This window comes from Podarcis bocagei (assembly GCF_964188305.1).
Source record: "Podarcis bocagei genome assembly, chromosome: 4".
Classification (NCBI taxonomy): Eukaryota; Metazoa; Chordata; class Lepidosauria; order Squamata; family Lacertidae; genus Podarcis; species Podarcis bocagei.
The window spans coordinates 86,802,288-86,814,405 of NC_138128.1; the positions used below are offsets into that span (position 1 = coordinate 86,802,288).

Sequence of the window (12,118 nt, forward strand, 5' to 3'; positions counted from 1 at the left end):
TGTTAAGCAGTACTCCTCTTTATGTTGTGATGTTGTGACATTATCTGCTTGCTTGTCCCTTGGGTGACTTGGAACAAGCGATTCTATACAGGTTACAGAGGCAGAAAATTCCAACGCAAGAGTGCCATTTTTGGAAAGAGCCCTGTGTCTTCCGTAACATCAACTTCTGTCCTCAGCCCAACAAGCTGAAGTGTAAAGCTGCTGCTCTTGCTATCTGAGTCCTTAATTTGGGCTCTCTCCGTCTTCCTTTTATTCCTTGTGGGGCCAGCCATCAAACTGACTCAACTAATTAAATATAATCAAAAGGCCTCTTCTAGTTTGTTAGGTTCAGTGAAAGTTTGTGCCGTTTATGTTTGTGTGCTTGAATCAAAGAGTAGCAGCTCCACATCTCATAGACAAAACTGATGATATGTGAAATGAACTCCCTGGTGTGTCTTCACTTTGTTGTAGTTGATGCAGCTTTTTCCAGCGTCTGCTTCCTCAAGATTTCCCTGTACCACTAAATGGTGCAACCAATAATGGTGACAGCTCTGGTTTAGTCTAACGATTGGGAGACAAAACCTTGTTCCTCGGGCTCCTCGGGGAGTTTGTATAATAGCCATGACATTGTCTGGAATTGCAATATTGGCATTTAAGCAATCGATAAAGCAGTCAATTCCACTGAGTAAATTGTTACGAATTTGATTCAAAACTGTTTAAATTGATATGCATTCCACAGTGTTCATTAGACCACCAGAGACAACTTTTCCTTGCGTTCTTAAATAACTGAGGGCGACAGATGTCAGCTAGAATATTTTAAATATATTTCAAACAGATATGACGGTAATGACCTTAATGTTCCACTTCAGAAAGTTTGCATGTAAAAAATATATATGACATTGGGGGTGGCCTCCTGATCAGGATGTGACTTAACATTTATTCATTCTATTTGCACATGGAAAAGGGGTGTGTGAGTGTGAGAGAGTCCTTTCATAGCAACTCAACAAATAACAAGTTCAGCTTACTATAGTCAACATCTGCAGTGCTAAGAACTTTCATGGGCAATATATCGACACAGGAGACAATGTTAAAACAATGTGTGGTCATACTACACATGATGAGGGCTCTCTCATTCTGCTTTCAACCTAAAAAAAAGAAAAAAATGTGCCTCAATCCCTAGTTATTTCACTTTAATTCTATAGTCTGATTATGTCTATCTTTTTGGCAAGGGGTTCACATTAGAAGAGAGTGCTGCTATGCCTGATTAGCTTGTACAGAGTCAAAAGAATTGGTCCTTGGGGTTGGGGCTATGATCCCAATGGGAGAGCCACGTCTGCCAGAGAATGGCTACAAGGAATAACCGCATGTGCAGCCAGGATTACATTTTTGTTGTTGTTGTTGTTTCAACAATTCCATCTAAGACACAGGTTGTGTGCAACCCAGTTGCGCACAATGGATGTGCATGTACAATTCTGTCTTGTACATCACTTATTGAGATCCTCGCCATGATATTTCCCAGGTCTTATTTCATATAATAAAATTTAATTATATGTCACATAATTCCTCCCTCCCCCCCAAAAAAAAATCCCTCTAAGCGGTCTACATAAAATAGTATAAAAAATAGTATAAAATATTGATAAGGAAATGCCAATAAAGCAAGCAGTCATTAAAAACAAGTAGACATAACAAAATTATAAAGATATAGATGAAATGAACCGTTTTAAAAGGAAATATACATAATAAATTTGCATTTCCGAGTAGGTTTGCTGAAGCAAAAAGGTTTTTAAGCAGGCTTCGGAAAAATATAACAAAGGCAGCTGCTTAATAGTAACAGGAAGTGGTGGGGAGTAGGTGGTATTACACTAGAAGTCTGATCCCACACAAATGCAAAACAAACATTCCAAATCCCATATCCACAAATCTAAGTGATTGAATGGGCCTGTGTGGGGTAAGCCAAGCCTTTAAGTTAACTGGTCCCAAGCTGTTGAGGACTTTATATGCAGGCAACTCCCCATTTATGCAGGGGTTGTGTTCCGAGGCACCATGTGCACATAAGCCTGCCACATCCGCTTCTGGCGAAACCAGAGCAGCGCACGGAAACACCATTTATCTTCCCACCAGAGCGGTACCTATTTATCTACTTGCACTTTGACGTGCTTTCGAACTGCTAGGTTAGCAGGAGCAGGGACCGAGCAACGGGAGCTCACCCCGTCACGGGGATTTGAACCGCCGACCTTCCGATCGGCAAGCCCAAGGCTCAGTGGTTTACACCACAGCGCCACCCGCTGTATCACTAAGCTTCTAAAGGATGAGATAAAGGTGGCAAGTGCCCCATAATCATCATTGCAACTGTAGCAGTGTTAAGCCAGGACTTCATTGAAAATGTTTTTAGGATAGATTTGAAGGGGAGAAGTGAGAGAGAGAGAACGCAACATAGCCCCTCCAAGAGATGGAGGAGCAGAGTTACTTAATATTCAAACAGTCATATAAAGCTTTGGGATAGGATTTATCTATCCTAGCTAGGCAGGAGCCACTATTACCGAGTTTTGGGACTGCCCTGTAATTGAAATCATTATCTGTACAATTTTGCGGCTGCTGATTGAGATTGAAATCATGTATTTAGTTTTGCTCTGTGTGTCTGCCAACAATGCAAATATGCGAACCGCAGTAAATAATACATAGAAATGCGGGTGCTCATGCACACACATTCCCTGGCTGGTTGCTCATTAAACTGACTAAGGCAGAAGACATGGGCTAAGGCTACTGTTTGCTGTTCTTTGCTGCCTATGCCACTCTTGCAAGGAACAGGATAACGGTGATCAATGTGGTGTGTTAGTAGAGCAGCAATGGTCCATCAATTCCCATTGAATATCAGATTGCTCGCAATAAATCATGCATTAAACCCTAAGTAATCCCACTCAATTCATAAGATTTATATTAGGGCTGATTTAGACATTTCCTTTTCTGTTGAGGGATCACACTCCTGTGAATGATTCTTATGTCTGGATATGCTTGAGAATATACTGCACGCTTGGAGTTTGTGCATCCAAAGGTGGACCCTGAAATATGTGTTTTGTAGAGAATCAACTATTGCTTGTCACATATGTCAAAGTACCCCACCCTCATCTTGGTATTCTGATGAGCCCTATTCATGTAGGCCCCCTTGAATTCAATGAGGCTTACCACCAGCAAAATAAGTATAGGAGGCCTAAATATTTAATTTGGAAAGCACGTCTCAGCTCCCAAGGCCAGACTTTTTACACACACACACACACACACACACACACACACACACACACACACACACACACACACACTTGTTTGCTTGTTTGTTTGTTTACCCCTCCTCCTAATTGTTATTCTTTATTGTCCTCCTTACTGACTTTGTTTTGCTTTTCCAGACTCGAAGCGAAGCAGCCATGACAGTGTTAAGTGGCCATGTGGTGGTTTGCATATTTGGTGATATGACATCAGCGCTGATTGGACTAAGGAATTTTGTGATGCCATTAAGAGCCAGCAATTTCCACTACCATGAGCTTAAGCACATTGTGTTTGTGGGCTCCCTTGAATACTTGAAGAGGGAATGGGAAACAATGCATAACTTCCCCAAACTCTCAATCTTGCCTGTAAGTCCAAAGCAGCCCACCTCTTTCTTTCTTTCTTTCTTTCTTTCTTTCTTTCTTTCTTTCTTTCTTTCTTTCTTTCTTTCTTTCTTATGCACCAACTGAACAGAACCACACTGGCTTTGATCTTGGGCTTCCTCTTCTTTTAAAACTCCTATTCGGTTATAGGCCTCAGGACTTGGCCTTTTCCCTGTTTGTTGTATCTGTGAAAACTAAGCCCTGGGAGACCTTATTAGAAGAAATTTGCCGACGTGCTCAGTCCCTCGTCAAGGATGAATTTCAGCTGCTATCAAATATGTTAGCTATGTTATCTATTGAACACTTGCTTGAGTGCCCTGCATGCAGCCAATTTTGATGTTATGATTTTTTTCTGACAGCATGACAGTCATTACTTATGGCATTATTTATGCCTATGAAACCTTTGGAAACATTTTTGTATTATTTGTCTATCTACCTAATCTATCTGCATCCATAAAGACCTTTGAAAGGCTGGCCTGCTGGCTCTGCTTTATTTAACAGCCTGACAGTGGCATTTCATCTTTTTAAGGAGGCATACAGTCAGAAGATATGAATTTCTTTCTAACACAATGAGTCCTGAACTGAAAGGGCCCCAATTCTTCACTACTTGGTGTTGCCATTTATGCCTGACTGCTAACAATAGTGCAAATTTCTATTAGGTTGCTGCTTACACCCAGCAAACAAGGTGCAAAGCAGCAAGAGAATTGCAATGATTTCCACATCAAATGCTTTGCATTAATATTGTCTGTTTTCTTTTATTTCTTCTTTTGTGCCTAAAAGTAACAGGGCTTTAAACCCAGCTTGTCTATCTGAGTTGCTTGTTACTTTTCAAAGCTGCAGCTATCACGAGTGACCTCGCTGTCCCAAAACACAAGGCAACTAATAATTACTAATGTATCGCTCTATCATGCCTCGTTTCTCCAAAGTGCTGGGCATGTCTAAATGCACATTCCTGTGCTGCATCCAGGGCGAATCGTGTCACATTTTCAGATCTGTGTTGGCCACCGACCCTCATCCATGCAACATTTGCACACCACTGTGGCTAAGAAGGAAATCATGCTAGACTGTAAACACTATACACTGGCATACATTGTGGCCTGCCGAGTGGAAGCCCCCTCAAAAACACTAACATTTAATCATGCATCAAGTGGCTGGCATTTGGCCCCTTGCTGTGGTTCATATGCATGCATATGTCATTGCATCGGGAAAGATCCGTCAAAAAATTGATGTCTGCCACTTGGAACAATCAATGCATTTCAGGGGTCGTCTCACAGGAGCCACAATGGTTTTGCGCATCCCTTATTCCCAAGTAAACATCAGTCCGAAACTTATAAACATCCATAAGACAATTACATTACAAAATATTGCTACATTCTGATGGATAATTTTGCTCCCAGAAGAATAGGCACTGAGACAATTCCTTTTTCTTTTTAAACGGTTCAATCACACCATTTTAAATGACAGTTTGTTGAAGTACATGGGGTGGGGGCTGACTAGAATTACACTTTGCTGGGTGTTGCTTCACCTAGTGTGTGTTTTCCTTGCATTTGTTGTGTGCAGAGCATTCTTCCCACCAGGTTTAGCATGGCCCAATATTCAAGATACTTGAACACACCCCTTGCTATGCTTGGAAGGCAAGAACTTGCCACACAAGGCTGACTGAAATCAAGGCAATTCTGAGTTGCAGACAAGATGCAGAGCTCTGGCAACGTTCCTGCTTCTTGTTTGTTAGTAATAGCTTGACTGAGTATTGAGACTTAACGCTAAAATGCTGCCATCAGCACCAACTACCCTTTAGATTAGCACATTCCTTCTATTCCCTGGCACATAGTTAGACCAGCTTAATGTCAGAGCATAAAAAAGATACTTGTTAAATAATTTCCCAAAGCTCCTTCTCAGTATTTAATTTGTTTTTTTCCATTTCTTCCTCCACCTCCCTCCCCTTTTCCTCTCTCTCTCTCTCTCTCTCTCTCTGCCGAAGGGTACACCATTAAGTCGAGCTGATTTAAGGGCTGTCAACATCAACCTCTGCGACATGTGCGTAATCCTGTCAGCCAATCAGAATAATATTGATGATACTTCGCTGCAGGACAAGGAATGCATCTTGGCGTCACTCAACATCAAGTCTATGCAGTTTGATGACAGCATTGGGGTCTTGCAGGCTAATTCCCAAGGTAAGAACTGCCCTATAATACTTCTCTATAGTGCCTACAGGGGACAGGACCTGGCAGGAAGAATATCCCTCACTCAGTAATTCAAAGGGACCTTACATCAGCTTGCTTGACAGTTAAACCTGCTGATTGGTATGATGGGTTTTTAAGGGACGGTCGCAACACCACACTGTTTGCACACATACACAAAGGCAAGTTTTGGCAATCCTAGCAAGGGAGCGTAAATTGACTGAGTGGTAGAATTTTATTTCATTTCCCTCTCAGATGGGTGATTGCTAAATCTGTAGCATTCTGCAGCCTCTAAGTTTATAGCAATGAAGTCACATTGCTACACATCACATAGCCAGAGGTGGCTTGTCCTCACGCTGGATGCAAAATGGGATAATTGCAAATGTTCTCTGACAAGGGTGTTTGCTTTGTCCGCAAGATAGCAGCCAAGTGCCACACAGCACAATAATAACACCTTTTAAATAATGATAATACTTTTTAAAGGCAGGGGGAAAGAGAAAAAAGGGGGGAAAGAATGGAAAGTTTGGCTTCATAGAATGCACATGAAGATTCTCACAATTTATCTACAATTCTACATGATTTCTACATGAATGCAGTCCTTTGTTTTTGACCCCCACACTATTCACCAATGCTTTCCCAAGGTTGGATAAAAACACTTATGAAAGCAAAACAAACACCCTATAAAATTATAATGCACAAATAAGACTGGGCATTTCCTGTGCGCTTCCTATCAGATCCCATTATTGCAACACAGAATAAAGCAAACCAATAAGAATTATGCAAAACAAGTAAAAATCTCTATATTTTGTGCATTTCTTTTATATGTGTTTTTGTTATTACCAACTCTGCCTTGAAGTTACCTCTGCTTTTCATCCTATGAAATATATATATATATATATATATATGCTTTCGTAGATTTTCACGGGTACAGGAATGCAGGTTTTGGTGTCTTCGGGTGTCTTCCCGTGTAAGAGTTGGGGTGTCTAGGCGACGTTTCGACGAGGTCTCACTCGTCATCTTCAGGCTGGTGCTTTCGGCTTCTTGTTACTGGAACAGAGCAGGATCTCAGTGTTTGAGTTCCTATAAATACTGTTGAGGGGGTGTGGTGTATAGCCTCCAACGTTCTGGGCAGAGAGGAAGTTCCCAGGTTAGTGTGCCTTTTCTTCTTTTGTTCATTAATTACTTGAGGGATATCTTGAGAGATTTCTTGAGTGATATTCTGAGTACCATTTAGGCGGGTCATTAGGTGTGAATTAGTTGCTAAAGCTTTCGTGTCTTGACCTCTTGAGCTTGTGAAGAGTTTTTCTGAGAAGATGGCTGTACTGCACTTAGTTGTGCTCTGGCTTGGCTTCGTGTATAGGGGCGAGCTGTGGTTTTGTGCCCTGTGCCAGCCAGATCTGTGTAGGGATTGCAGGGGGGTGCAGCATCCGGAGGTGCCACTATGGTTTGGCTACTGGATGGTGTCTGTAATTTATCTGTGGAGAGGGTCTGGGTTTGGGTCTGGTGTGGTTGATTGGAGATGGCGTTCTGTGTGCCTCTGGTTCTGGTGTCGGTTTTTGTGGGGAGAGCTAATTTCCAGATGTCTGGCAGGCGGGACGTGTCGTCACGCTTGTTCATGTTGTGAGGGTGTTTCTCTATCTCGATGGCTTCCATGATTATTCTCTTGTGGTGATGTTCCATGTTAAAGAGCAATTTGGAATCTGCAAAATTAATTTCGTGTCCTGTTTCTTTCATGTGTTGGTAAAGAGAGGAAGTTTTTTCTTCTTTTTTGACGGCATTCTTGTGTTCTGCGATACGTGCATTTATTCGTCTGTTTGTTTGTCCAATGTACGTGGCTGGGCAGACTTTGCAGGGTATTTCATAGACCCCTTGGTTTTCTAACTGGATTTTATCTTTGGGGTTTCTGAGGATATTGGCTATTTTTTGGTTGGTGCAAAAGGCTGTTTTGATATTGTGTTTATGGAGGATTTTGCTAATTTTATCTGTAGTGCCCTTGATATAAGGAAGGAGGGCCATGCCATTGTTTTCTTCTGTGTCTTGGTTTTTGGGGGGTGTTTCTTTTTGGATTAGTTTCGTAACCCTGTTTTGCTGGTATCCGTTGGCGATTAACACATTTGAGAGATTCTGTAACTCAGTTGTCAAGTGGTCTTTGTCAGCCAGGCGTTTGGTTCTGGAGATGAGAGTCTTGGCTACGGAGTTTATTTGTGCAGGGTGGTGGTGTGATTGTGCATGTAAGTAGCGGTTGGTGTGTGTTTTTTTCCGGTAGATAGTGTGTCCTAGGGAGCCATCAGGTTTTTTGTAGATTAGGACGTCAAGGAAGGGAAGTTGGTTGTTGGCTTCTATTTCCATAGTGAATTGTATTTTGGGGTGTAGGCTGTTGAGATGTGTGAGGAAGCTATCTAGTTTTTCTTTCCCGTGTGGCCAAATTACAAAGGTGTCGTCAACATATCTGAGCCAAAGTTTGGGTTTGTGTTCTGACTTGTCTAAAGCATTGGTTTCAAAGTGTTCCATGTACAGATTTGCGATGACCGGTGAGAGGGGTGATCCCATAGGTGCTCCTTCTATCTGTTTGTATCTTTGTCCATTGTGGATGAAGTACGTGTTGGTTAGGCAGTGGTTGGTCAGGTCCAGGATGTATTCGGGGGGATTGTATTTGTTTTGAATGGCTGTCAAGGCTTCATTAATGGGCACTTGTGTGAAGAGAGATACAACATCGAAGCTCACAAGTAGGTCATCGGGATGTAGGTTTTGCTTCTTTATTGTTTCTATGAACTGGAAGGAGTTTGTAACGTGTGAAGCGATAGATTCTGCATAGGGCTGAAGTTGCTTAGCGAGAAATTTAGCGAGATTTTGTAGAGGTGAGCCTATGGAGCTGACTATTGGTCTGAGTGGTGTTCCTTCTTTGTGTATCTTGGGGAGACCGTAGAGTTTGGGGCATCTGGATGATTTTTCTCTGGGGATGATTCTTAGCTGGATTTCTTCACTGATAGGAGAGGCTTTTATTTTGGATTTGGTGGTTTTTTCCAGATAGGTGGTGGGATCTGTTTTTATAGGTTGGTAGGTAGGGTCTTGGAGTAGATTTGATAGTTTTGCTTGGTAGTCCGATGTGTTCATCACAACAGTGGCATTACCTTTGTCTGCTGGGAGAATGATTATGTTGTTGTCTTTCCTCAGGTTGGTGAGTGCTTTCTGTTCTTCTTTGTGTAAATTGCTTCTGGGTGGTTTGCTGGAGCAGAGGATGTTGGTGACTTCAAGTCTGATTTTATTGGCTTCATCTGGGTTGATTTTGGTTAGGCTAGCTTCGACTCCGCATATGATGTTTTCCGTGGGGATGCGTCTCGGGGCGACTGCAAAGTTGAAACCTTTGGAGAGTACTTTGGTTTCAGTTGAGGTGAGGATCCTGTCTGATATGTTATGTACTGTTTGTTTCATGGGTTGTTGTGGAGGGTGGCTGGGCTTCTGGCGTTTCTCTAGTTTGTGGAGTTTGTTGGTGTGTGTGTCTGTCTTATGTGAGGACTCAGTTTCAGCTCTCCAAACGGCTAGTTGTTTGCATTTGTCCCAGAGTGCAGGGTGGATTTTGTTACAGAGTTTGAGGTGAAGAGTGAGCAGATCTTTGTTGGTTTGGTTTAGTAGGTATCTTTTCCTATGTAGTTCGTTTCTGATTAGGGATAGTTCAGTTCGTTTCAGGATCCTTTCGGTAGCTGGGGTTTTAGAGTGGAATTTAAGTTGGAAGCATGTGGGAATTAAGTTGTTGTCTCGGCAGTTGCGTAGGAACAAGAGATCACATAAGATGGTGGCTCTTCGGATTTCTAGTTTCTCGTAGGTTCTTGTCAGCTGGAAGGTTTCCTCCCCGTAGAGGTGAGATATTTGCTTTCGTAGATTTTCACGGGTACAGGAATGCAGGTTTTGGTGTCTTCGGGTGTCTTCCCGTGTAAGAGTTGGGGTGTCTAGGCGACGTTTCGACGAGGTCTCACTCGTCATCTTCAGGCTGGTGCTTTCGGCTTCTTGTTACTGGAACAGAGCAGGATCTCAGTGTTTGAGTTCCTATAAATACTGTTGAGGGTGTGTGGTGTATAGCCTCCAACGTTCTGGGCAGAGAGGAAGTTCCCAGGTTAGTGTGCCTTTTCTTCTTTTGTTCATTAATTACTTGAGGGATATCTTGAGAGATTTCTTGAGTGATATTCTGAGTACCATTTAGGCGGGTCATTAGGTGTGAATTAGTTGCTAAAGCTTTCGTGTCTTGACCTCTTGAGCTTGTGAAGAGTTTTTCTGAGAAGATGGCTGTACTGCACTTAGTTGTGCTCTGGCTTGGCTTCGTGTATAGGGGCGAGCTGTGGTTTTGTGCCCTGTGCCAGCCAGATCTGTGTAGGGATTGCAGGGGGGTGCAGCATCCGGAGGTGCCACTATGGTTTGGCTACTGGATGGTGTCTGTAATTTATCTGTGGAGAGGGTCTGGGTTTGGGTCTGGTGTGGTTGATTGGAGATGGCGTTCTGTGTGCCTCTGGTTCTGGTGTCGGTTTTTGTGGGGAGAGCTAATTTCCAGATGTCTGGCAGGCGGGACGTGTCGTCACGCTTGTTCATGTTGTGAGGGTGTTTCTCTATCTCGATGGCTTCCATGATTATTCTCTTGTGGTGATGTTCCATGTTAAAGAGCAATTTGGAATCTGCAAAATTAATTTCGTGTCCTGTTTCTTTCATGTGTTGGTAAAGAGAGGAAGTTTTTTCTTCTTTTTTGACGGCATTCTTGTGTTCTGCGATACGTGCATTTATTCGTCTGTTTGTTTGTCCAATGTACGTGGCTGGGCAGACTTTGCAGGGTATTTCATAGACCCCTTGGTTTTCTAACTGGATTTTATCTTTGGGGTTTCTGAGGATATTGGCTATTTTTTGGTTGGTGCAAAAGGCTGTTTTGATATTGTGTTTATGGAGGATTTTGCTAATTTTATCTGTAGTGCCCTTGATATAAGGAAGGAGGGCCATGCCATTGTTTTCTTCTGTGTCTTGGTTTTTGGGGGGTGTTTCTTTTTGGATTAGTTTCGTAACCCTGTTTTGCTGGTATCCGTTGGCGATTAACACATTTGAGAGATTCTGTAACTCAGTTGTCAAGTGGTCTTTGTCAGCCAGGCGTTTGGTTCTGGAGATGAGAGTCTTGGCTACGGAGTTTATTTGTGCAGGGTGGTGGTGTGATTGTGCATGTAAGTAGCGGTTGGTGTGTGTTTTTTTCGGTAGATAGTGTGTCCTAGGGAGCCATCAGGTTTTTTGTAGATTAGGACGTCAAGGAAGGGAAGTTGGTTGTTGGCTTCTATTTCCATAGTGAATTGTATTTTGGGGTGTAGGCTGTTGAGATGTGTGAGGAAGCTATCTAGTTTTTCTTTCCCGTGTGGCCAAATTACAAAGGTGTCGTCAACATATCTGAGCCAAAGTTTGGGTTTGTGTTCTGACTTGTCTAAAGCATTGGTTTCAAAGTGTTCCATGTACAGATTTGCGATGACCGGTGAGAGGGGTGATCCCATAGGTGCTCCTTCTATCTGTTTGTATCTTTGTCCATTGTGGATGAAGTACGTGTTGGTTAGGCAGTGGTTGGTCAGGTCCAGGATGTATTCGGGGGGATTGTATTTGTTTTGAATGGCTGTCAAGGCTTCATTAATGGGCACTTGTGTGAAGAGAGATACAACATCGAAGCTCACAAGTAGGTCATCGGGATGTAGGTTTTGCTTCTTTATTGTTTCTATGAACTGGAAGGAGTTTGTAACGTGTGAAGCGATAGATTCTGCATAGGGCTGAAGTTGCTTAGCGAGAAATTTAGCGAGATTTTGTAGAGGTGAGCCTATGGAGCTGACTATTGGTCTGAGTGGTGTTCCTTCTTTGTGTATCTTGGGGAGACCGTAGAGTTTGGGGCATCTGGATGATTTTTCTCTGGGGATGATTCTTAGCTGGATTTCTTCACTGATAGGAGAGGCTTTTATTTTGGATTTGGTGGTTTTTTCCAGATAGGTGGTGGGATCTGTTTTTATAGGTTGGTAGGTAGGGTCTTGGAGTAGATTTGATAGTTTTGCTTGGTAGCTCTGTTCCAGTAACAAGAAGCCGAAAGCACCAGCCTGAAGATGACGAGAGAGACCTCGTCGAAACGTCGCCTAGACACCCCAACTCTTACACGGGAAGACACCCGAAGACACCAAAACCTGCATTCCTGTACCCGTGAAAATCTACGAAAGCAAATATATATATATATATATATATATATATATATATATATATATATATATATATAATCTCCACCCTCTGCTAACACTCCAGAAGCAAACCCAAATATATAAG

At 42.5% G+C, this 12,118-nt stretch overlaps 2 protein-coding genes across 19 annotated transcripts in view; one reads left to right on the top strand and one right to left on the bottom strand.

Moving 5' to 3' along the window:
- KCNMA1 (potassium calcium-activated channel subfamily M alpha 1) overlaps nucleotides 1–12,118 on the top strand; it is a 566,228-nt gene that overhangs the window by 498,612 nt on the left and 55,498 nt on the right. For all 15 annotated transcript variants that reach the window (XM_081191549.1, XM_081191547.1, XM_081191548.1 and 12 more), the window contains 2 exons: nucleotides 3,381–3,605; nucleotides 5,602–5,794. In XM_081191549.1, the coding sequence (XP_081047675.1) occupies nucleotides 3,381–3,605; nucleotides 5,602–5,794 (418 nt within the window). The remainder of the gene's footprint in view (nucleotides 1–3,380; nucleotides 3,606–5,601; nucleotides 5,795–12,118) is intronic.
- The window catches only part of LOC308585812 (uncharacterized protein), a 229,543-nt gene that overhangs the window by 25,766 nt on the left and 191,659 nt on the right, over nucleotides 1–12,118 (bottom strand). The window lies entirely within an intron of this gene.